At 39.7% G+C, this 24,595-nt stretch overlaps 1 protein-coding gene across 1 annotated transcript in view; it reads right to left on the bottom strand.

Moving 5' to 3' along the window:
• The window catches only part of ALKAL1 (ALK and LTK ligand 1), a 37,311-nt gene extending 25,407 nt beyond the window's left edge, over positions 1-11,904 (bottom strand). Inside the window, exon 1 of the mRNA XM_050328611.1 lies at positions 11,571-11,904. Coding sequence (XP_050184568.1) covers positions 11,571-11,904 — 334 coding nt within the window. The remainder of the gene's footprint in view (positions 1-11,570) is intronic.
• Positions 11,905-24,595: the final 12,691 nt, after the last annotated feature.

Genomic DNA, 24,595 nt, shown 5'->3' with positions numbered 1-24,595 from the left:
TTCATTGTATCCCCTTCAGCTGCAATATAGTTGTACCCCATATCAGGGGAGAATTCTATTCTAAGGAGTGAGTTCCAGTGAACACTTAGGATGTTCACTAGATACCTACCTACCATACCACATTTGTCTTCCACACATGCACTGGAATATAATGGTCCAACAAAGAGGGCTCACAGCTTGACATACCAAGATTGTTGGCCAAGGAAATGAGTCAACCTGGGAGGTAAACAACATCAAAGAGAGCAACATTCAGAATGCAGTGGCCCCTTCTGATTCAATGCTTTCTAATCAGCCACTTTCCAATAATTCATTAAGACATGAACAAAGAGATTGAAACATTGGCTTCTCCTAGGGCTTCAGCCAACCGTAATGAAATTATAGCAGGATATATTTACAAGGTTGAATATCTTGAACTCAGCTATAATTACGTTTATTAGTAATTCTTCAATAGCTGCTCAAAAAGCATATTTGTATTAGTTAATCCTTGCCTGTGGAGACCTTTATATTTGCTTGGCAAAAGAACATTAAGAAGCATGGATTTCCTTTTCTTTTCCACTCTGTAAATCCCTGTTTCCATGAGAAAATGCTGTGAGATGGAGAAATAAACTAAACATAGTATATGTAATTACTTTTCTCCTATTACTATTAGGGATCACACGAGAATACAGTTAGAACTAGAATGGATAAAGGTCTAGATTAACATATTCTGTCAAGAATTCAACATTTCATTTGAAATGTAAAAAATGACTTAACAACTATGCTTTGCATTATGAGAGTCTGGGAACAGCACCACACACATACAGATAAGCACCATGTGCATAATTTAAAAGCATTTTTTTTTTTTCTCTTCTGTCAGAGATGTGAACATGGAAAACATTGAAATACATATTTATTTTGAAAAGTAAATGAAAAAATCTCAAAACAATTACAGATATGATGTATGGGTTTATCTAAAAGTACTCTTTTTTTCTAAATATAATCTGATAAACAGGATGGCATATCCATCAACTCAAATGAGAAAATGTAGGGTATTATAAAACACTTGCTATTTTGAATGCTAAGCTGTGAATATGCACTTGAAGAAAGATGTATTACAATACTAATTGTTCATTAAACTTATAAAAGGATAATTCACTGAAAATAATGAGACATATAGGTAAGACTGGAGAAACTACTCAAGGCATTATTTACTGAAGTTATCTTTTCATATTGATTTTTTTTCTGTAACAGATAACACTTTCCATTTATTCAGCTACTTGAAATCACTAAATTATCAAGGGAGATGTTTCAGATGAATCCAGAGACTCCAAATTATGCCTGGAAAGTTATTGGAGGACTCCTGACTGAAGGCAGAACCACTCTTAGAATGAGATACAGATACTACACATTGACAAATATGAAGAGGAAATTCATATCTTGCAATTCTGCAGGACTCTATGCAAAGTACTCTGTTTTAGCTATCATGGCTGCTAATAAATGTAGATTCTGGAATATTTGCATAAATTAAACACAAGAACAGCTGCAATACATCAAAAGCAATATATGAACTAGTTGAATCAATTGAATGAAAGCTGATGACATGTGCTTAACTGCACACAAGCCAAACTCAGATCTGACAAACATAAGCAAAGAAAATAGAATTGAGTTTGCCAGAGCTTAATTAGACCCTGCTTTTTTTGAAATATGAATAGGCTCCAGGTTGATTTGCTGTGCAAATGGTAATGTTTAACTGTACTTTACATTTCCTGTGCTTATTTTAGAAATGTTTCTGTTTCTTTCCGAATTAGAACAGATACAGAACTATCACAATAGATTAATAATCCATGGTTTTTCTGTTGTCTTTCATGCTACACTACTATTTTAAAGGTGTTCCCAGTGATCATGTGCCAGGTTTATACTCAGGCTAAGGTCATTTTACCCTTTTGTAGTTACATGAGGATACATCTACTACAGAGCTTCTTAGACATACTCATATTGGATGTTTTATCTTCAAAGATCATAAGCAGGTGTGAAATACATTCAAACATACATTTCAGTGGGCCAAAAGGCGCTGAGCAGAAAGAGCCGACCTTAAATAAAAAATCAGAAAGCTTTCCATATCCTGGAACTGAACAAGTTTAACATGTCTCTGATTTTCTGATACCAATGCCGCTGTTATAATATTCTGAGATGAAGTGTAACTGCAGAGAAAGTGTTACTCTTACTATTCTAGAGTTTTCTATTTATTCTGAGATAACACTTACCTTGTTTGTAATACTTAATATATAGATTTTCTCTTTTTTTTCACTCCTTGCTCTGAAAGGAAAGGAATAAGCTACCCCATCCAAAGGTAAAGAAGAAGAAGCAGGGTTTATGTGGAGGTGCTGCTCAGTTCTGGGTCAGTGGACTTCAGCATAAATGTGTAGTTTGGATCTGTTTCAAGGATTTTGAAAACCCTAACTACAGTTTATATAGTATATACTCCACCATGCACGTGATCTAGAGCCACCCTGTTCGTGAGAAGTACATACGGGTGCAAATTTGCTGCAAATAAGACTCTGCAGGTTTTATCCACAAGAATTATTTATTTTATAGTAATCCCACTTCTGAAAGTCTGAAAATTGACTGATATTTTGTTACTGAATAAAGGGAGAAACCTCTACATGTTAACTTTACATGCAAACTTGGAATTTGATCATGTAATAATGGGAAGCATAAATTGTGGTATCTTGCTAAATTAATACCAACCAACAGGTCCATTCAAACTTTAGGCCCACAGAATCAAATGTAAGGAATTAGTCTGCTCTAGGTTGTCTTCTGCCCTAGATTTTCCTGGAGACTGGAAGAAATCCTCATATTAGTATGTTTTGGTCGTAAGTCTTTTTCTACTGTGTAGAAGAGAAGTTTGAAAATCTTTTTCCTTCAATTTCCTAAACTGAAATTTCCATGATAGCAGAGAAGTCTCTCACGTGTTAGGCATGCTAGGTCATTAACAGACAAAGTATTTACTCTATCATGATTAGAGTAAGAAGTAAAGAAGTAATTACTCTATCATGATTTTAATCCAATGGGATTTAAGGGTTTTACTAATCCAGTGCACATATCCAGTACTGCCACATATACTGACAAGGATGCATTTCCTAACACTTCATTTCAAAGGTTCCTTCTACTGAAACACATTATAAACGGTAAAGGTTAAGGGGAAAAAGGTGTCTGACTGCTTTCCAGTAGGGTTTTATTCTGCTTTTCACCTTTATCTTAAAGGTTCAAGTGAAAAGGAGAACATAATTACATTTGTGCTATGGAAGCTGTCTAAAACATGCAAGAAACAGGACATCAGCTGCTCTGCTGATGTAACATTAATGGTTTTCTTTAAACAAAAGACACAGATTTCAAATTATGTAGTAAGATATCGCGTACTAAAATGCAATCTAACCAGTTTACTTGAATTGACAAAGAAAGACCTAATAGACTTAAAGAAACCAAAACAAACAAACAAACTTACAAAGAAAGTTTAAATATTCTTAGTATGCAAAATTATGTCTTTACCATGCGTGGTTTTTGCTTGACTACATACATTTTAACTTTATGTTTAAAAACAAAGTGTTAGGATCAAAAAGTAGCTGCCAGTTTTAACTCTGAACAGCATTTTCCACTGGTGTTAAAATCTGTATTAAACAAACACTTTTTTTTTTACACTGTTTTAGTAAAATCAGTGGACCACTGCACATCAATTGTTTTTGGAGCAGCAGACATAATAAAACATAAGATAATATAAAAATGGCCACTAATCAATCAAGTTCTTAGACCCTTTATGTGTAAAATCTTGTTTATAACCTAGAGATAAGGAATTGTGCCCTCAGTATGTAATCAATAGTCAATCAATGCCCCCACTGGAGCAACTGTTTTCCAATTGACCGACATTAAGAACATGAATAAATAGCCTGTAGGACTTTCACAGAAGTAATAACCTCTAATTCACAAATGACAAAATGAAGCATTCATCCTTAAATTGAATAGAAAACCTAACCAACAACCGAGGCTGTCACGGGAGATAAGCTGCACTTTTTATAGTAAAATGCTTTCCATCATGTATCTTCACCAGATTTCTAGGCATTTTGCAAGTTTCATTTTAACATATGTTCATCACCAGAGTTAACTTTCAGTTGTGGCCTCATGGGCAAGGACTATGTGTAATTGCTTAGGTGTCAAAACAAAAGGAAAAAATGTCCCAGGAACACATGTTTTTCCAGCTAAGAGCATATATCTCATCCCACGTAACACTGCTCCTGTGTGCATACATTCAGGAGATACTATGTTGATTTTTAGCAGTCTACTTTAGTATTCTCTATCATCATCAAAACCAGATGTAAGCAACAAATTATCAAAATTTTTTTGCCAATACAGTATCAGCCAAGTGGGTGTACACCGCATCATTATCACTCAAATTGCCCTCAAACCCTATTAATTAAAACAGGAATGTGTGTCCCTATATGCATGCATATATAGTTAAACTTTTCATCTTTTTAAAGCTTTCTCCCTGTATACGTGCATATTTAAAAATCAACATCTCCAGACAAGATGTAGTGTATTTTCGAGGCTAAAGGCTATCTATCAAACAGTAAATTCATTACAAAGCCTTACACCTGAGCACTACCATTCTTGCACCTCTCAGAGGCTCTCCATGGCAGACTAAGACCTGAAAACATAAACCAGTAAAACACAGAGACCTGCCATTCTTTCTTGATTGAAAAATCAAATTGTGCCTAAAGTAAAGAACTACCACCACCACCACCCCTCCCCATGAAACACATCAACTCTTCAGTTTGCTCACAGGCTCAGGGCCAAGCTAGATTAAATCAAAATGCATGCTGTTCCTGAATTACAGACAGATCTACTTTGAAACAAAACTTCTGTCTTTTTTGTTATTCATTTCCCTGCATATTGGGGGAGTTCTTGGGTGTACTTCAGGTACTTCAGGCCTGGTGTAACACAGTGAAAATTCTGACATTCACTTTTCTGGGGCCAGAACTGTATGCATTAGTAACTGTGCCTCTTGTCTTGGTAAATGCAATTTTTATAAGAATATCAAATAGGATTAAAACAAAACCCAGAAGTTTAAGATTAAAACAAAACCCAGAAGTTCAAGATTAAAACAAAACCTCATACTGACTAAAGGAATAGCTCAACAAAACAGCCTTTCCATATGTTGACACACTATCTTGCTCCTGAAATGGCACGTTGTCATCTGAAATGTTTGCTGCTCAGCATACTGCAGTTCCGTGAGGCCTCTCCCTCCTTTATCAGGACAGCACAATGTCAGGCCAATACTCTCAGATATTGAGCTCCCTTCTCCGTAATTTTTGGGAGTGAGAGCAAAGCCCCTTGCAGAGCCAGTGCCATGATTTCATTTTAAGGACTATTCTGATGGACTTCAATATATTTTAAGCCTCCATGTATGGAACAAATATGCTTTATCTTTGCTCATCGTCAGTTGTCAGAGTTGGTCCATAGGCTTGACATTCTCCACCATGAAATAGAAGACTTCTGACTTATCCTAGATTTCAGATGCCTTCTGTTCAGTGGTCTGGCTCTACTGTCTCATAATTATGTTTGCCAAACATGGAGTATTGGTATTAAAAGGCATAATGCACAATACACCTAAAACTCCAAGAAGTCAAGGAAAGAAACATAGCAGTGGCATGACACGTCATAAAAGTATCATAACCATGAAGGAACCATGATGATAGATCCAAACACTTGTGTAAAATTGAAGGTTGAAGGAATATAGAATCTCTGCAACCTTTGGGACTTAAATAAATTAGAAATAAAAAAAGTCAGCATGCAAATTAGAGGAACTGAGATGACGGGCGTCTTACAGGTCAGGGAACCAGTACAAAGCTAACACTTTCTGGAAGGAAATGAAGGTCAGCTTCATTCATGAAAGAACAGCTGAACTGAAGGAAGCAAAGTCAAGGCTCATTCTATTAAAAACTACAAAAATTACACAAAACACAAAATTTTCTTATGAATACAAATACAGTTGCAAATATGCACATCAGAATTAAACCTATAGCTGTGTGAAACTATGTATTTATTACAGGAAGAAATAAGTAATGGGTCAATAAAAGTGGACAATATCAACTTGTTCAGGAGAATTTATAAAGGAAAGTTTGAGGATGGTTTGAGATCAAAATACTATCAAGATATTTAATGAAAAGTGATTCTTTCCCCTCACTGAAATGAAACACTATGTAACAAAAATCTATCCTGCCCACTTGTACTTTTTGGGCAGAACTGACACCTAATCTTGGTATAAGCAGAGATAATGGTTATTTCCACTGAATTCATTGGGACTGTTTATATTTTTACCTCGTGATGTGGTGAGATACTCACAGCCCCTCTAATCCTTCCTCAGTAACCACTGGCCTGGGAACTACACTGCCCTATGGCATCTTCACTGCTTCCAGTACAATTCATTCCCTTTGTTCATTTATGAGGATATATTTTCTTTAAATCACTAGATCTTGAATATGCAGATTTAGAACTTATTTGCATGGCATGTCTACCTCAATAAAAATAAAGAAAAACATTTGGAATATGGATTATATTAAGCATCCAAAAGCAGAATACATTTTTCTGGTTCTGCTCCAGAAAAGCCTACCTACTAGCTTCACTGTAAAAATAATTTATTCAAAAACTAGTTGTAGAATCAGTAGTGTTTACTACCACTCAACAGAATTTACTTTGATTTTTTAATGTAACAGTTATTCTTTCATATCAATTTCATCTACTATTTTGCTAATTTCTGAGGTAATGTCTGTTTTGGTAAAAGGTGATTTTGAAGAAAGCTATTTTTATTAACTCTCATCTTCTTTTAAGTCTCCTGAAATGCCAGCAACTCCTATTAACAAAATATACTAAAATAAATAAATAAACAAAAAGATATTTTAACAATAGGAATAATAATTGTACAAGACATAAGTATTACAAAAAACTCTGTGTTACATTATGCCACACATTTTAATTTCCTAGAAACAAGGTTTATGTTCCTCAGCAGTCTCCTTTTTTTACTCCAGATCTGTTATTATATTCACTGGAGTAGTTTGGTATTAGGCCCAACAGTTCTTGCAGAATTAGGAACTTCCAGCTGTAACTATCACTACACTTACAGGAGATTTTTCAAGTGAGCAAAAAGAATGAAACATTTCTCATGCCTTACATAAGGATACATGGGTTTGATTCGACTGTAAGCTAAAATAAACCTCAAACGTATCTTTCAAATCTAATTCATTATGAATAACGGTTAAACTACCAACATGTCATGGGACAACTTATAGTTTTCTGCTGATGATGTGTAAGAAATTTTGGCATAAAACTGAGCTCAATTGTAACCTCTAAGTTTAAATAGTTTGAGGGACAAATTCTCTTCTTGGACATGTTATTCTAAATCTGAAGTAGATATGCTCAGGAGGCTAATTTGAACATACCGGTAAACTGAGAGCACTATTTATCTTCATTCCTTCATGCTTGAAAATTAACCACTCAAAATGTTGTGAAATTAATGTTTTAAAATGTGCTGGTCTCCTAGCACAAAGGGAAATTTCAGCCCCCTAACCCTGATAAGTTTAGATAGCTAATATGTATGGAAAGAACAGTTAATTCAGACTTTTATTTCTTGAGATTTCTTTAAATCTAATTACATGGGAGCTATTCTGGTTCCATGGAAAGTGTCTGGATAAAAGTAACAAAGAAAATCTGAGAAGAAGAATGACAAACTATTCTAGTTCCCCTGACGTGATATCCAAAAATAACCTGATGTTATACCTTCTCTTTCTGAAAATATCATCTTCTTCATAAAAAACCTGATCCACAGTTATGCATCGGAAGCAGGAGATAGTTAAAAAAAAAAAAAAAGATTGCCCATTGAGAAGCTTTCATCATTAAGCTTAAAAACTATGAGACACTTCCTAGTGAAAAAAAATAAAATCACACTCAAGCACAGAAACTTCATGGAAATTAGGCAAGTAAAGAATGTTATGAAAGAAAATTTAATCCCACCAGATATAATAATTCAAAGGAACGACTTGTATTTTCAGTGACATCCTACCAGAAATCCTAGCAGAAGATAAAGACTGCTTTTTGGTTAGTTGGAATTTCTTCTAAATGTACTCTTCAGATAAGTGCTCACTCTCATTATTCAGGTCACCAAGAAAAGCAGGGACAGATCTGTGTGAGATAAGACTTTTGAACATGTAGGGATAAAAGAGATAAGAAGTTAAGACAGCTAAAGTGATGTGAAACTGGTGAAACTGGTATCTTTATTGCATGTGTGGGTGTCCTTCTGAGTCCTACAAGAACTATGACACAAATTGTCTTATGGTTAAGCACACAACAGACAATATATCCCTGATTAATAAGGGGGAAGAAAGACCTAAATAGTCATTTCCAGGCAGGTCACAGCAGCTCAATGCCCCAACATGGCAGGGTAGGTTTGAGTACCCATCCTATTTCAGTCATGCAACAAAAGCATGCAACAATTTACCCTGCAACAAAAGCACATGAATAAGAGCATAACTGTTGTTCCCATGACATACTTCTAGCCCAGGACTTGTCCTTGAACCACCTGCAAGCCACATCCAGAAGGGGCATTACAAACCAAACACTCTTGCTCTCATATCCTATTTATGTATCTCTAAATGAGAGATATATGTTCAATGTCTGACAGTAAGTGTTTCACTCTTCTTTTTCCTGCCTCATTGGAAGCATCACTTTGCTTTTCCATTATGGCCTGAGCTAAATCTAAGGAAGAGGTCCCATCCACTCTCAAACCTCACCCCGGACATTTGGTCTAATCACTTGCCTTGTGCTGCTCCTAGAATTCACCCGGTGGCACTCTAGGCCAGCTCTCTCACTATACAAATAATGAGCCAAGCCCTCAAATGAAATAAAATAAGGATGTGCATGGAGACATGGCTCAGTGGGTTGAGTTAGTTCATGGTGTGGCTAGACTAATTCTCAAGTGAGTCCTTAGAGTGAGGGAATGAGAGAAGAGGAGGGGAAGCACATTTCAGTCCTCCTGCTATTCAACTGATTGATAATACACAGTAGCATTCTCAGAAAAGAGAAAACACACAGAAATTATTAGTCTTGCATTCTCTGCTCTGTATACAGCACTGTTCCAGATGCTTTTTGTCAAACAGAAGAACCAATTGAAGTGCTTAATTGTCTTTAAATCAGACACTTGGGATTGATTTTCAGCAACTACAGACAATCCAAATATACAGCTCCAGTTTTAAATGTTTGGCTGAGTACTCAGCGGAATGCAACAACTTTCCTGACTGAGGGGAAGATAAGCCATTCTTCTCAGTTGATGATCAGGTACTACCAGCTGGAGTAAAAAGCTGCCATTAATTTGTTGGTGACAGGAGTTATAATAAAAGAATTAATGACCTGTAAGAAAAGCCTTGTCACAGTTCTCTATCCCAAAAAAACAAGCACACGCCATCATGACAGGTACTAATTAGTATCCTTGCTGTTTGTTACAAAAAAATTGAATGATTAAGAAAATGTGACTATTATTTAAACTGTAGATTTGCCCTTCCTAGGCTGAAGAGAAAGGTACTTTTTGGGCTGCCCATAGGACACTGCACCCATGCCAGGGACAACTGGAGAATTTCTCTAAGGATGTTCAGCTGTTCCTTTTGTTTAGGAACAGGATTACTATTTAGTAATATGTTTACTAAATGTAACAATTAATAGAAAACAAAACCTTACGATGTATAGCACTGATGGATTCAAGAAAATTCCCCTTCAAAGTTATATAAATATTATGAAATATTTACACTTTCTATAGTTAAATAAAATTATTTAGTTAGAAGCAAACATCTCAAACTGGAGATACTGTTGTCCAAATCAAACTTTTTCCTCAAGTCACCTGATACTAGTAATTATTGCAATAATTACTGCAAAGTGTAGATATGAGAGCAATTCTGAGATTCATACTTTTCTATCTTTATTCACTTGAAAAGAAGACACACATAAGCCTTCATATATTCTGCCTTGTAAAGGTCATTTTACTTTTTTTTTTCCTGGACTGAGGTTTAACCCACAGCAAATATAGAAGCCAAGTAAACACTTACAACCAGTCACACGGATAACCAGCAGCACCTTTTCCAATCAGCACACAAATCTGTGGCAATCTGGTCTGGGCTGGTTTTCCAGAACTACCAGAGACTTAACGGTCTGAAAAATCAAGAATATCTGGAAGTTCACTGCAACACTACAACCCCTTACCAGTGTATGCCTGGTACCTGGGACAGGTCACATTGAGAAGCTCCCAAGGCCAGAGTATTGATTACTTTTTGATTGATAAAATATATTTTTAGCCTAGTTTCCATATAATGAGCAGCAATCTCCATGCACAAGTGCCTGTCCTGACAATCAGTTATTCACCTATTAACTTCTGAACTTGTCACCCAACTTCAAGTTTTTTGAAAGTGGGGTTTGATTTCCTTTAAAACAGACTACTGAACAGAAAAGAACAAAGTGGAGGGCTGCGTCTCAGCTTCACCAGTCATCAACCAGAGGTATGCCCTCCAGGGACACAAATCCCTAAGAAAACGAACTTCCCTGGGTTTCCTCAGTTTAGTTTCTCTCCAGTACGATCTCTGGTAGGCAACAAGAGAAAAACGCTTGGTAACAGCCAAGAACAGTCACTATAATCTCGTTTTTGCTGAACTGCACCATCCTAACCTACACAAACCCTCAGGTAGCTCCATTCTAGTAGGAAAAGTTTTTGCATAGCTCTGCATCCAACCTAGCTGTCTGTGGCAGTCTCCTGGCCACGGACAATCTCACTATCACCAGGTAGCTGTGCTTGGCCCTGAACTCTCCCTGCTGTCACAGCCCAGCCTGGTCTGTGCCAGTGCTGGAGACAGCTGCCTGCCCCAGTCTGAGCATCCTCCAAAAGGTGAAACAAACCCCCATGGCCAGTACAGCCTGGATCTTCTGCAGCTGCCCTGGAAAACTAGAAAAATGCATCACACAGGAAACAGTAAAGTTGAAGAGAAAGTTTAAAGGAGTAAGTCCAGACAGCTGTCTCTCAGATTACTAATTTTTCCTCTTTGTGCAAATCAGAGGAGTGGTTCTAAATTTGAGGAGAAACGGCGTTCCCCCAGTGCTACTTTGCAATGTAGGGAAGTTGGAAGGCTTGCTCTGAGGGTCTGTAGATGAACGGTGGCCGCAGCTGACCCGCCGGCAGAAAATGCTGAAGTCCCAATTACCCTCTCCTCCCTTACGTCTCGAACACCCCGCACAGCTCCAGCCGGGGAGCGGGGCTGGGCTGTGCTACCCTCAAGGGGGCTCGAACCTTGCTCTGCCTCTAAGGCAGAGCCCCACCGTGGCTGTCCCGGGGCGATGGGAGCGCATCCCCACCCCCTGCCCACTTCCCACTCTTCCGCCCCCTCCTGCAGCGGGCTGCTCCGGAGAAGGAGCCGTCGGGCTGGCCCGATGGAGGCGGCGGCAGGGACGGGATGATCAGGGGGCTGCACCCCGGAGCTCCCTGCGCGGGGCAGCGCGGCGGCTCTTACCTCCGTGCCGGGCGGTGGCGAGGAGCCGCGGGGGCGGCGGGGCGGCGGCGTTGGCCGGGGGTGGCCGGGGGGCGGCGGCGGCGGCGCGGGGGTCTGTCTGCGGGGCACCGCCGCCGCTGTAGCGCCGGGAGATCACCCGCTCCCTCCGCGGCGGGCGGGGCGGCAGCGGGCGGCCGTCGTCGCCCAGGGCTTGGAGGAGGATGTCGAGGAGCGCCCCCCGCTCAGCTCCGGCGGCGGGCACGTCCCTGCCCTCGGCGCCCGGCGGCGGCGGGGCCGAGGCCAGCAGCAGGAGCACGATGGCGGGCAGCGCCTGGCGCTTCTTCGCCCCTCGCATCTCTGCGGCGCTGGGAGGAGGTAGAGAGCGAAGGCGGTCAGCGCCGGCCCCGGCCCGCACCCTGCCTGCCCGCCCCCCATGCCGCGCCCGGGGGCACTCCCGCCCGCCGCTCCCGCACGCTGAGCCGAGCTCAGCCCTCCCGGTGCGGGGACCCGACGGGCCGACCCCGCCCGGCCCCGCCAGCCCCAGGGATGTCCCGCTGCGCTCGCCCGGCTCCCCGGAGGGTGCGTTTATAGACACGGATTAGGGGAAGGGTATTAATCCCGCCACACATATTCGCGGTACAGGGTTTTGCAGGGGATTTGCTCGGCTCCCTTTGCCCCCAGAGCTCCTGTGGGTGCCTCCTTGCTCCGCCGGCGGGCCAGCCTTCCCACCCGCCCGCCGCCCCAGGGTAGTGCCACACGGTGGTGTTCGAGGGAGAGCGCATGGACGGGCAACTGGACGGGGTTCAGTGAGGGGCGAGTTACATCGGAACTGCTGCAAATCAGGGTGTAAAGGGCAAAAACAATTACAACAGGCAGGGGCTTCGAGAGCGGTGCTTAATGCCCCTAAGTAAGCTATTCTAATTATAGAAAACGGGTAGGATTAAGGGGGAGGGAGGGAAATTCTGTTATTTACAAACTCTTTTATACTTGGCCTCCCGTGCAAATCCTCTTGGGCGAAGAAGTTAATCGGAGACGCAAGGGAGCCGGCTCTCCCCGACGGCTCCGGGCTCTCCCTCCCTCCGCTACCGCCGGGGCGCACGGCAAACCCGGGGGGTAACCCGGGGAACGACCAGGGTTTCGCTGCCAGGGCAGCGACTCGCCACGCAGAAGTGCCCTCCGGAGAGCCGGCGGGCGGCTGCTTACCTTCAGGCGGAGGCGAGTCCGGCTGGGTGCGTGCGGGCCGAGCACCGAGGTGCTGTGCCGCCGTCGGAGAGCCCCTGTACCCGCGGAGGCTCCGCCAAGCGCGGAGCGGGGCGCTCGGTGCTGCGCCCGGAGATGGGGGATGCGCCCTTCAGGGCCATGCGCTTCTCTTATATAGTCCGCACCGGCGTACTCATTTGAGTACTATCGACTTTAGGTGGGTGGCGGTCGATGGAGAAACCTCTGGTAATCACTCTTGGGCTCAGAGACGGTCTTTTCTGACAAACTTCCTCCTCCCCGTTTGTCCCCCGGTGGATGGCAACTGAAAGCTGCGTTTGAAGTGACTCTGATCTATTTGTGAAATTAGATTTCCCTGAAGATTGGGAAACGCTTACTAATAAAGCTGCCGGCTCAAGAGATTAAAATGTGCTTTAACTTAGCGGGATTCCCTTGGGAGTACAAGGGAACTATTTTATGCCCCCGATTTCTTATTGAATCAAGAAGCTATGGACAAAGTCTGAAGTGTGTATAAATTTAGTACTGTTTTGATGGAAAGGAACATGGTAGACTGTCTTTGATGGGCAAATTCACAAACTGGGGGCCTTGTAAAAGTTTGACTCTCTGAAACAGCTTTTTTAATGTTTGACAATGAGACTTAATGAAAAGCTGGCAAAAAAGGTACTGACCTAGTGAAACCATTAAACCCACAGGTTAAAAAACTTGCCTTCTAGAGCCCTAAATAAATAAGCAAAAATTAATTAATAAGGTCTCAACTTTCAGAGAGCAGAGAATGAAGATGGTCTTGGTAGACTGAAAGGCAATACATATTTTTTAAATTATACCAGACAATATTTTGCGTTATGACAGATTTTGCAAGTATAACATTTTGTCAGAAGGTACCACAGAGATATTTATTTAATAAGAGTGGGAGAAAAAGAAAATATATTTGAAATATCCTTGAAGATGTGAAAATGGGGAATTTAGATCTGAAAGAGATTTAAACTCTTCTGAATCTGTCTGGCATATAACATTTCCCTACAAACTCTGTCTCTTTCCCAAAACTCTATCTTTCATATCCTTCTCTAGTTATCTCAGGCAGGGCATACTCTGGGCTGTATCTCACCATCATTGCTGGTGATGGGAACCAGCTTCTTCCCCACATCCCTCTATGCTTGTGCCATCCTCACTCACCTTTGAGGGTGGGGGAGTGATGCAACTAAGATCAGAAATCAAACCAAGTTTAACTAATGAAGGCTTGCAAAGGGTTTGATCACACAATTTTTTTAGAGGTCAGAGCACTGCACTAAATACACTGGTCTGACCTGTGGATTGCCAGGGTAACAGAAGGGAGGTGCCCTCTCTTTGTCGCTACATGATTTCTTGCTTTTAGATATTTATGGGGGCATATAAGGAGTTTTCTCTGGTGACGCTGATGACTAGGTTGAGTGAAGAGGGAGGGAGAACAGTAATAAGCTGAGAAACAAAGCAGCATATTAATTAACCAGTCCCCAAATAAATCCAATGTTTCTCTCCATTAGCTTTTTGCTTCTTTGCTTTAACTTTGCCCTCAGAAACACATATTGCCACCACAGGATGGAATTGAATTCTCCTCCAGAATTTACCAAAATATTACCTTAATTCAAGATCCTCTGCCCACCTTCATTACTGGTCATGGATTAGGTTTGCATCTTCTACTAGCCCTGGGAGCAGATCACATGGGAAGGAAATCTATGTAACACTGTCAAGACAGAATAATTTTGTTGCTCATAAAAAACCCAAAGTCTTTATGGGGTGTTGATTTGAGTCAGATAGCAGAGTCCTCATAAGAACTGAAAGCAGCATTGCAACAGGCAAGCAAATAGTCCCTCTTTTCTCCCCCACATCCCCAAAGAAGATCTAAGAAGTCTGCAAACTTCTATAGCTGACTATGCAATCTTGATGGACAACATCCTGAAGCTGCTGGTTTGAGATAGTTTGTAACTCCTTCAGCAAAGATTGTCAAATTTCCACCTGTAGGAGGTGGATTTCCAAGATACAGATGCTGCTACAAATGCTAAGGCCATTCCATTTTTTTCTTTAATTAGGTATTGATTATTTAGGGGTTTAAAGTTTTGTATTGGAACCAGCTAGGCCCTTTACCATTATGAAGCCATTACCCTTGTCCTTTACCTCTGCTGTAACTTGTTTCCCTCCTTTGGAAAAGATGCATTCTTTTTTCCTTGGGACATTATATGGACATTATATCCATCCAGAGGGCAGTTAACTGTTTTATTAATTAGTTTTAGGTTAGGCCAAACAGACAGGTTGGTTGCCTCATTTTGTATCAGGACATTTCCCCCCCTCCCCCCCCGTATATTATCCTTTGGTATTTTCAAAAGAATAAACAAGAAGCCAAGAAAGGAAGAGAGCATCCCTGCAGAGTAGCTTGAGAGGCAGATCTATCAGGCCTTGAAGTTAGTGCAATGATTTCCATTCACTTCTGTGGGATTTGGGACAAATCTTAAAATGAAACACAAAAAAAAAAACAACCAACAATTAGAACAACACCACATCTAAATCACAAGCTTTAAGTAGCTTTTTCAAATTCTTGCTATGCCCAAGAACCTTAAAGATCTTTTTAGAAACAAACAAAAAAACCTCCCCCCAAAAAAAGTTTTGTGTTCTATTATTGTGTGAAGCCATGTCTCTTTTTAAATTGTTTTGATATTTGAATTCATCAGAGATCTATTGATAGAAGAACAATCAGACTCATCTAGAGGATGATTGTTTTACTAATCCCAGGCAATTCTGGCAGGATGAAAATCCATTCTCACTGGCCCTTTTGGTAGTTAGCTCTAGTGCTCCTCCTCATCATTATATGGAGAAAGAACCTCAGCATGAGATCTACATCAAAGAGAGCATCTTAAGACTGCACTCAGTATCTTATTGAGGAACAGCAAACCTGTTCATAGTGAGCTTAAATAAGTGAGGTTATTTGCTTCCTGTAGCTAATGGATTTAAACAAGTAAATCACATTATTTTTCTGTGGCATGTTCTTTTTATTTTCTGATCTGTCTTAGCCACAGGTCTGTCTGATTGAAGTCAAAAGCAAACTAGTTATGTCTAAGTATCACAGGGTTGACAGGGACTCAGAGAGATGATCTAGTGCTTTCCGTTCCTCAAGGCAGAGACAACTCTTTCTGTGTCATCAGAACTCAGTAAGAAACTTTTAATTTTTCTCGTGAAGCTCAACTCTTCATCACAAATCCATTAAATGAAAAATTGGTAAATGTTGGTTTAGTAGTGACATTTTACCTCAGGATTTATACTGAAATTTAAAAATTATATAAATGTATTCCCAAAGCACACACTTAAATAAAAGACAGGCTAAAGCAAAGATTTAAAATGTAGGTGTCTTGCTGTCTCTAAATAAATCTGTCAGCCAAAGATTTTCATGGCCACTCATCTAAATCAAGAAGAAAAACTATTGAAGTTCATGGGAATTTTCCTGTTGACTTTGTTGAGCAGGGATTTAATGCAGGGTTGTTACTAAAGGAGAGGTGAGGAAGTGAAAAATCAAAAACATGAAAGTATTAGCCAAGGCAGTAATTTATTGCTAGCTGTTGCAATTTCTGATAAGTAACAGGGGATTCCAGCTGGTTTTCATATCACACTGTTTCCTTAAAATCAGAGTTTTTACACAGTGATATACGTTTATGCCTGTTGAGGCTAATATACTGGATCCTACTTCAGTGCAGAGGACTTGATCAGATGGTCTTTTGAATACCTTTTGCAGTCGTTTATTTCTATGAATATATAGACTTTTTTGGAAATAGTTTTAAGACACAGGACACGCTAATGAACTGTCTGACGGAGGAAAGCCATGCAGTTAAAGAAGTGAAACAGTGTTAAAAAGAGATGTGAGAATCAGTGTGCTTTATATATATCTTAGAAAAAACTTAGTGCATCTCATAACTTGATGCCATTTTTTGAACATTTTTGGTGCAGCAGAGAATTGTGGTTTGTTCTTAACATAATTTTAGGCAGCAGCTTACAGTGGTTATTCCACAGAATAAAGAGCATCATAGCAGATTAGTTTTATTACTACCTGTCTATCTAAGTATTTTTAATTACAAAGCTATCATGATCTTTACTGTCCTTATCATTAAGAAATTCTACCTCAAAGTCACCAGCTTTTGGGTTTGAGGGCATTTTGAAATTAAGACATAATGACTAATTTTTGGAGGACCTTTGGCTCCCCTGTGCTCTGGAAAGCTCAGCTAGAAACAAGAAGCAGCTTCTGACAGATTTCAAGCAATAACCTAAAAACTAACCTTCAAGTTGTATAGCAGGAAGCAAAGAGGTTATAGGGGAGAAAATTTGGGGGAACAGAGTCTGGTAAGACTGTGAAATAAGTCCTTCTTCCTTCTTTTACTTTTCCTGAAACACTTTCAGTAGTGAAGGTTTTGTTCTGTCTGTAGCTGGGACTGTTCAGCTGAAGGTGGTATACAGGAGAAACTAATGCATTCAAAAGCAAAATCTGGGTGTACAGACGTTATTTCACAAGAATCTAATCCAAATAGTTTCTCCCTTAGAAGAGAATGATATTGAGAACTTAATAGCAAGAAATGAGCATTACTTGCCTTTTAAGTTGTTCCCTGGACAAAACCTTCTGCAAACTTTCCAAAGAATAAACATGAAAAGACTTTAAAACTCTGACAGATTTTGCAGGACTCAAGAGTGGTGTGCTGAGGACAACATATCTCGAGGGCTGAGCAATAAACACTCTGACCAAAGAACCCTATTGAACTGCTTGCAGTCCTTCACAAATGTTGGAACATGGATGATTTGAAAGCAATTATTTGTATTACCATGACTCTGAAGACTGACTGTTTAGTTTGCCTCAGAATATATCCAGTAGTTGTTTAGTTTGTTGACAGCTTCTGATTTTGACCAGAATTACATTTAAGAAGAATGTAGCAGACCTTCCTCCCAGGAATCCTGCAGCAGGCACCTGCTGTTATCTTACCCCATCATCAAACCAAAAACAGATATCAAATAGTCCCACTGGTTTGAGTCCTTCTCTTTTTAACCCAGAGCCTCATCTCTGTCAAATGCACTGCAAAGACAAAAGTTCCCTTTCTAAGGTAATGACAGATTATTACACCCATCATTATAGCAGTTAAAAGAATTTATTTGCAGATGCAGCAGGTCTAAATTAAATCTCTTGCCTGGCACAGAGGATATCTTACCCCATGTGCCCTTTGTGACAGCAGATTCATGACTAAAATTTACTGCCACCACCAGAAAACCAACTGGTGACCAGAATTCTGGTCTGACTGATTTCTTGTCTGATTTCTCAACAGAAAGTTTCCAGACCTGCTGCACACTGATAGTTTCAATGCAAACATTTTTTAAGAAGCATTTGACTTTGCACGACATGACAGTTTAGTCAAGAACTTCAAAAATTAACATGGTCTCAATTCAGGGGATTACACAGTTTACCGAGAAGTTTCATAATAAAAATGTTAGTGGGATAACCTCATTTAGTTGAATAAAATGCAACCAGTCTTGTTTTGGGAAGAGATTTTCAGCAGGAATCAATAGCAAGGGGTAAAAAAAAATTGGTCTCTGTTGCAAGCCGCCAATACAGGTGGTGGGTCACAGTAAATCAGAATGCAGCCAAATGCAGAGTGAGGCTACCTGAGGGTGGATTACTACCTGAAAAACAGTTTGGCAAAGCAATACTGTTGATGTCCAGAAAGAAGAATCTCAGGTAATACTGTTTCTCACTTATGAGACAGCTTCCCAAATCTTGTACTTGAATCACCAATTTCCACCTCAGGAAGATTAACAAAAACTGGAGACAAATATGAAATGTGCTTTTAAGTTTGGAATAAATAGTTTAAAGCAAAAGACTCAAGCTTATCAGAAAGAACTTTGAACTTAGTCTAAAAATATCTTTTCAGAAAACAGAAATTCGATGTTAAGGAACTCTTTACTATAGGAACATGAATTTGCAAAAGACCATCGTGGTCATTAAATCCATAAACCTGAAGTTGTAAGAGTACAATAGAGACTTACTGCAGATTATAAAACATGCCCTCCACATACTCTCACAGATTTCAGATGATACAGTATTTTTAAATAGTCTAGGGCAAATTTAAAATATCTGTAACAGGCCAAAAGTCAAATCTATAATGTCTGAAGGAACATGAGGGAAAAAATCAAGAACAACGTCAAAGCCTTAAGGCCTTGTAGGGAATTTTTAAAATAAACCAGCCTGAGGAAGCAGGTTATCCCCTTGCTACAAATGTCAGAATGTTTCTGCCTACCTGACCTAGGGGAAAAATTTCATGATGACTCCAGCCCTGGTAACTGATTTATAGTTGAATCTGTGATTATGATACACTAGCCAAACAGCTGAGAATTTAACAAACTACTAGTGGATCTTTTCGACATACTGTCTCCAGCTGTGAAAGTCTCCAGTGACTCAAAGGGAAGGAAAAAATACCAACCTGTTCCTTCTCTGTCCCTCCTGAGGCAAATAAGGCATCAAAGGAACACCTAGGGAATAGTTCCTGTTTTCATCAGGTGGCAAGTGAAAATATGGGGTTAAAGCAATGGAAACAAAATAGGTGAGTTGAGATTTTATAACTTCTAAATTCACTCGGCTACAATTGCTTGGTTTTTTAACAGACTAGTTCTGGGTGTGGCACAGTTCTGTTAACAGAGGCAGTGGGACCAATGGCTTTATCTTCTGCCTCCCAACATCCTCCTGCAGCTTTCTTATTAATCCTCAAAAATTAAATTACAGTTCAAAGCTTGATCTGCTATTTGATAGTGGATTTTGTTTATTTTTTAAGATGTCCATCCTTTGATAAAAGTTAATTTATAGAAGTCTTACACCAATGATGGAGAAAAATCACCTTATAACAAATTATATTAGTGTCTTTGGGCCTTATAAATAAAACAAATAAACCGTTTTATTTGTTAGCATAAGGTATGAAATTCCTTTAAGGAGCTTGCCATGTCTCTGGTCCCAACTAAAGCCTTTGAACATCATAAGTGGTACTAATAAATTATACATTATGTAATTCGTATGTGTTTGTTCTGATAAGTTTGAAAGGAACAAGTATTTAATTTTGCTTTCTTTTCTACTGTATTGCAAGACTGGACTGCTGAAAAACTCAGCTCTAAAATGATATAAAAAATAAAAGAACTAGATCTTCCTAACCCTTTTCAATTGTGTCTCTTTTTGTCCTCTTTACTTATGTCCTTTCTACCACACTACTCCTAAATCTGGAATCATCAGATTATCATACCTATTCCTCCAACCACCTCAGTTTCTCCTTGGTACACATTCACTGATCCTGCCTTCCTCTTTTCAGCCATCCATTCCCCATACTGTTCTTTTATCTTTTCGTTCAAAATGACATGACACTACAGCTGAAATATCAAATGTGTTCACTCATGCAGTTTTTCACATATACCTTGTGTTTGTAACAAACAGAAAGCCATGTACCAAGCTCTTTGTTACTGAGGAAAAGAAGAAGAAACCACATGAAACACACACAAAATTTCTGCTAAACATTAGTTTTTGGTACCTGAACTATCACAATTTAATACACAAGCTAAGTAACACTTCTAATGTTTTTTAATGATTTAATTTAAATAATTATTTTCTTTTTGTTAGTAGTGATGTTTTTCTTTTTTTCTGTGGAGTTCTTTTTCCAAATTGACTTGGACATTTTTAAGGGAATAAAGATTGACCGACAGAAAATCAAGCTGTGTTAATTACATGGCGTATTGTTATTGGAGATTATTTTCAGTTTACTTGAAACTAATATTAAAACTGGAAGTTGTGCTGAGGTTGTACATTCCTTGTTCTGAATTATTGCATCTTTTGCCACAAATCCTGGCAGTGTGACTCTGTGGGAGCTAAGCTATGCTTCTCTAATAGCTTCTACTGCATCCTTTCCTCCTCACTGCTGAAGAGGCTTCACAATTCAGGTAAACCACTTTACACCAGTGTCATCTGTCTGTCAAAACTGGGACCACTTCTGGTGTAGAAAGGACCAAATGGAGCAGGAAAAAAAAAAACAAAACAAGACAAAAAACCAAATATGTATCAATCCTTCCCAATGGTTGACATGATTAGTATGAGGCACACCATGATCACAGAGTCATAGAATAACCTGATTTGCAAGGCATTCACAGGGATCATCAAAGTCCGACTGCTGGCCCTGCACAGAAACACCACAAGAATTTACACCATGTGCCTAAGAATGTTGTCCAAACACTTCTTGAATTCTCTCAGGCTTGTGGCTGTGACCACTTCCCTGGGGAGCCTGTTCCAGTGCCAAACCACCCTCTGGGTGAAGAACATTTTCCTAATAACCCACCTAACCCTCCCAACACGGCATCATACCATTCCCTCGGGTCCTGTCACTGGTCACCAGAGAGAAAAGGTCAGTGTTGGCCCCTTTGCTTCCCCTCGTGAGGAAACTGTAAATTGTGGTGAGGTCTCCCCTCAGTTTCCTCTTCTCCAGACTGAACAGAGCATGTGATGTGATGCTGCGTCAGACATTAAGTCAGCCCTGAAGGTGCTTGCTTGGCTGCTCAGAAGCAACCTTGCCTGCAATATGGCCTCTTCCAAGACTCCAGGAAGCTGTTGATCCTGCTCTGACAGACAGCAAAACGCAGGGGGTGAAAAGTGGCCAGTGCATATGATTTCCAAATGATGAGTTAAAGACACAGAAATAGGGGAGGTTTGCCTTCTCTAAGGTAACATCCCAAGGCACTGGGGAAGGATATTTATTAGTTATGTTGGTGACTGCTTTTTACACAGTAAATGCCTATTTGGAGAGGCTTTTTTTTACCAGAATGACCGTAGCAGTTACATACTTGACCAAAAGGACGGAGAGGGCAGCCTACAAAGTTCACCTTCAGGTGAACCCAGTGCTTAGTTTTTCCTCTCCACACTACTCCACTCTTCATAACTGGAAAGTACCATGAATACTTATTACACTTTGTTAAAATCTTTCTTCATTTGGCCTGTTTTCCTGAGGCAATGAATTCTCACCTGATTATTTGTCTGTAGCTTCATGCATAATTTAAATCAATAAAATTTGGAAGAGATGCCAAAAAAAAATCAGTGCCATATACCACATGCTTCTGGCCACTAAATTTCTGCCCCTGCACTGCCACATCTGTTAGGTGGGCACAAGAGTTCAGGTGGTTGCTTGCTAAACTGCCTCAAGAAACTGATTTGAGCCGAAATTAATTCCTAATGACTGATTCCTTCATGCAGCCCACTGTATAGATTACAACTCCTCTTGTAGATACGAAGAAGTGAATACCATCAAGATGTCCGGTAGCAAGGGCACAGCAGGACGGCATCTTCCAGAAGCAACACTGACTTACAGTGTTCACAACTTAATGGCTCCAGACGAGACTGGTGCCCTCTGCCCGTCACAACAATGTTTGAGTGTAATGGATATTTCAACCATTTTAATAACTGTATAATAACAGTTAAATACATTCTCATATTTTTCTAAACATAGAAGAGAGAGGTGGAGAGAACAATTTATAAGTGCATGGAGAGCAAAAGGAGCTAAAGATTTTTATGAGGGATGCCCTGCTCCTTTGTTGTCCTTCCAATGTCAAGAGAGAATTGACTCAGCAGGACGTGGACCCAGTACTGCATTCACTACTGCTCCATTTCTCCTGTCTTATCTCCTGTTTTCCCTCCTCCACAACTCTCATTTCATTATCTTTGCAGGGATTTGAATATGCTGCTGAGCAAACTGCACAAGGCTCCTGCAGCAGCAGTTCTAGCACCCACCTGCTAGGCAACACCAAGACACGTAAAATCCAACAGAAGGCTAGACAAAGGCTATATTTCCAAAACTCTTTCTTCCCTACACTTCTAAAGAAAAAAACCATTAAATAGGTTCCATCTGCCACATGTGATGGTTTAGACAGTTCATAAAACACTGTGAAACTGTGTTACTATAGCTAGTGGATCTAAGATAAGCAGATCTTCTTGGCAAAGACCTTTAGCTGTTTGAGGAGGAAGACTAAGATTAGGGATAGCCTGTCACACTGCCTGCCTGCAACATATGGACCTTTACTAGATCTGATTTGAGCAGGTTTAACTTACTTGGATATAAGCCCTACTAAATATTTGAAGAGCAAATTAGATTAAAAAAACTAAAAGACAAACATTCTCTTTTTCTTTTGTATGACAAAGTCTCAGCTTTGTAAGGCAGAAGAATAAATACTGCAGACAATGCTTGAAAAGAAAGAATATAGATATCTCTGGACAAAGGACTCCACTGACACAGTTGAAGTACTCACACTCGGTTATCTGAAGCAGCTACCTATCTGAAGTGAGCTTTGCAGCTACTTTGATCCCTAGCTCAACTTTCCTCTAGTAGAAAATAACTTAAACAACACAATGATGGAGAAATAAAAAAGGTCTTCATTGATCCATTAGGTGTCATTGCCTCTTTCAGTCCTATTCACCTCGTTCTGGTCTCTAAAATCTCTTTTTATATTGTCAGGGTCATTGGCAGAGATCTCTTTCGCTCTCTATGGAAAGCTTCTTTTCTACTATTATTATTAACAAAAATAACGCTGAATGAGTCAAGGAGAAAATTCAAGTAGGAAGGATAACAAGCTGAGTGGAGGAGGTAGGAAAAAAATTGAAAAGACTTGAGTGAGTGCAAAAGCCTTGATTCAGGGAGGAGGAAAGATGCAAGGCACAGAAGGGTTAAAAGAGGAGGAAAAGAAAGTCTGAGTCAATGCAGAGTAGGAGGATGTGATTAAGAAGAAATCAAAAAGTTGAATGTTAAAAGGAAGGAAGAATTTTCTTACAGTGAAATCAGAAGGACAAGAAATAGAAAGACAGAAAACACTGAATAGGCTGAAGGAAGGAAGCTGTGCTCCACACCTTTTCTACAATGTGAAGAAACTGAAGCAAATTAAGAAGAAATGAAGGAATTTGAATAGTCTAGGTAGAGAAGAAGAAATGGATAGTGAGTTAAGGTAGGAAAGGAAATTATAAAAAGTAAAAAATATGTGTTTGATATATGGAGGGGAAGGAGCTGAGGTATTGGTCTAAATACTATATTCACCCTATTTTCCTAGAAAATGATAGGATCTTTTCACTGGAAGAGTTAAGTTAGAACTGAACAACTGAAAAGTGAAGTAAAAAACCCAAGCAAACAATTTTTATAAGGTAGGGGAGAGGGGTTTGCAAGGAAATACTGCTTTAAATATAATAATTTACAGAGACAGATCATTGTCAAAATGTCAACAAATACATACGTGCAACAGATACAGATAGGTCAGATACATTTCAAACATTCTTCTCAAAAATTAATTGTCTTAAATAGATTCTTTTCGGTTTGTTGGTTGGATTTTATGCTATTAATTAGCTGAAAAAATCCCTGGCATAAGGTGTTATAGTGGCATTTGGTTGCTACTGAGATAAAATAAAGACGATGAACTTGGCTTTGCTCTTACATAACCACAGGTGATGTTCTTTAGTGACTATCTGCTCTTGCAACAACCCAAAGCTTTTATAAATTGACTCTGGCCATTTCTGAAGCATTACACATCCATAGTTTTCTAATGTCTCAAAGCTAAAGACATTGGCTCATCAGGAACTCCCCCTAAATTCCTCCCATTCTCTTAAATAATTCTTATCCTTCTGAAATGCTCTGCTTGCTCATTTCCCTCAACACCCCAGTGCCTTTCACTCTAGTCAACTTTCAGTACCTCTGTGGCTCTCTTTTTATTTTTCTTGAGCCATATTTGAATAAGCACATCTTGAAAGTGTGTTGAGGACACATTAATGC

This window comes from Myiozetetes cayanensis, unplaced genomic scaffold (genome assembly GCF_022539395.1).
Source record: "Myiozetetes cayanensis isolate MyiCay16 unplaced genomic scaffold, myiCay2020 scf1, whole genome shotgun sequence".
NCBI lineage: Eukaryota > Metazoa > Chordata > Aves > Passeriformes > Tyrannidae > Myiozetetes > Myiozetetes cayanensis.
This window is presented reverse-complemented; position numbering and strand designations above follow the sequence as displayed.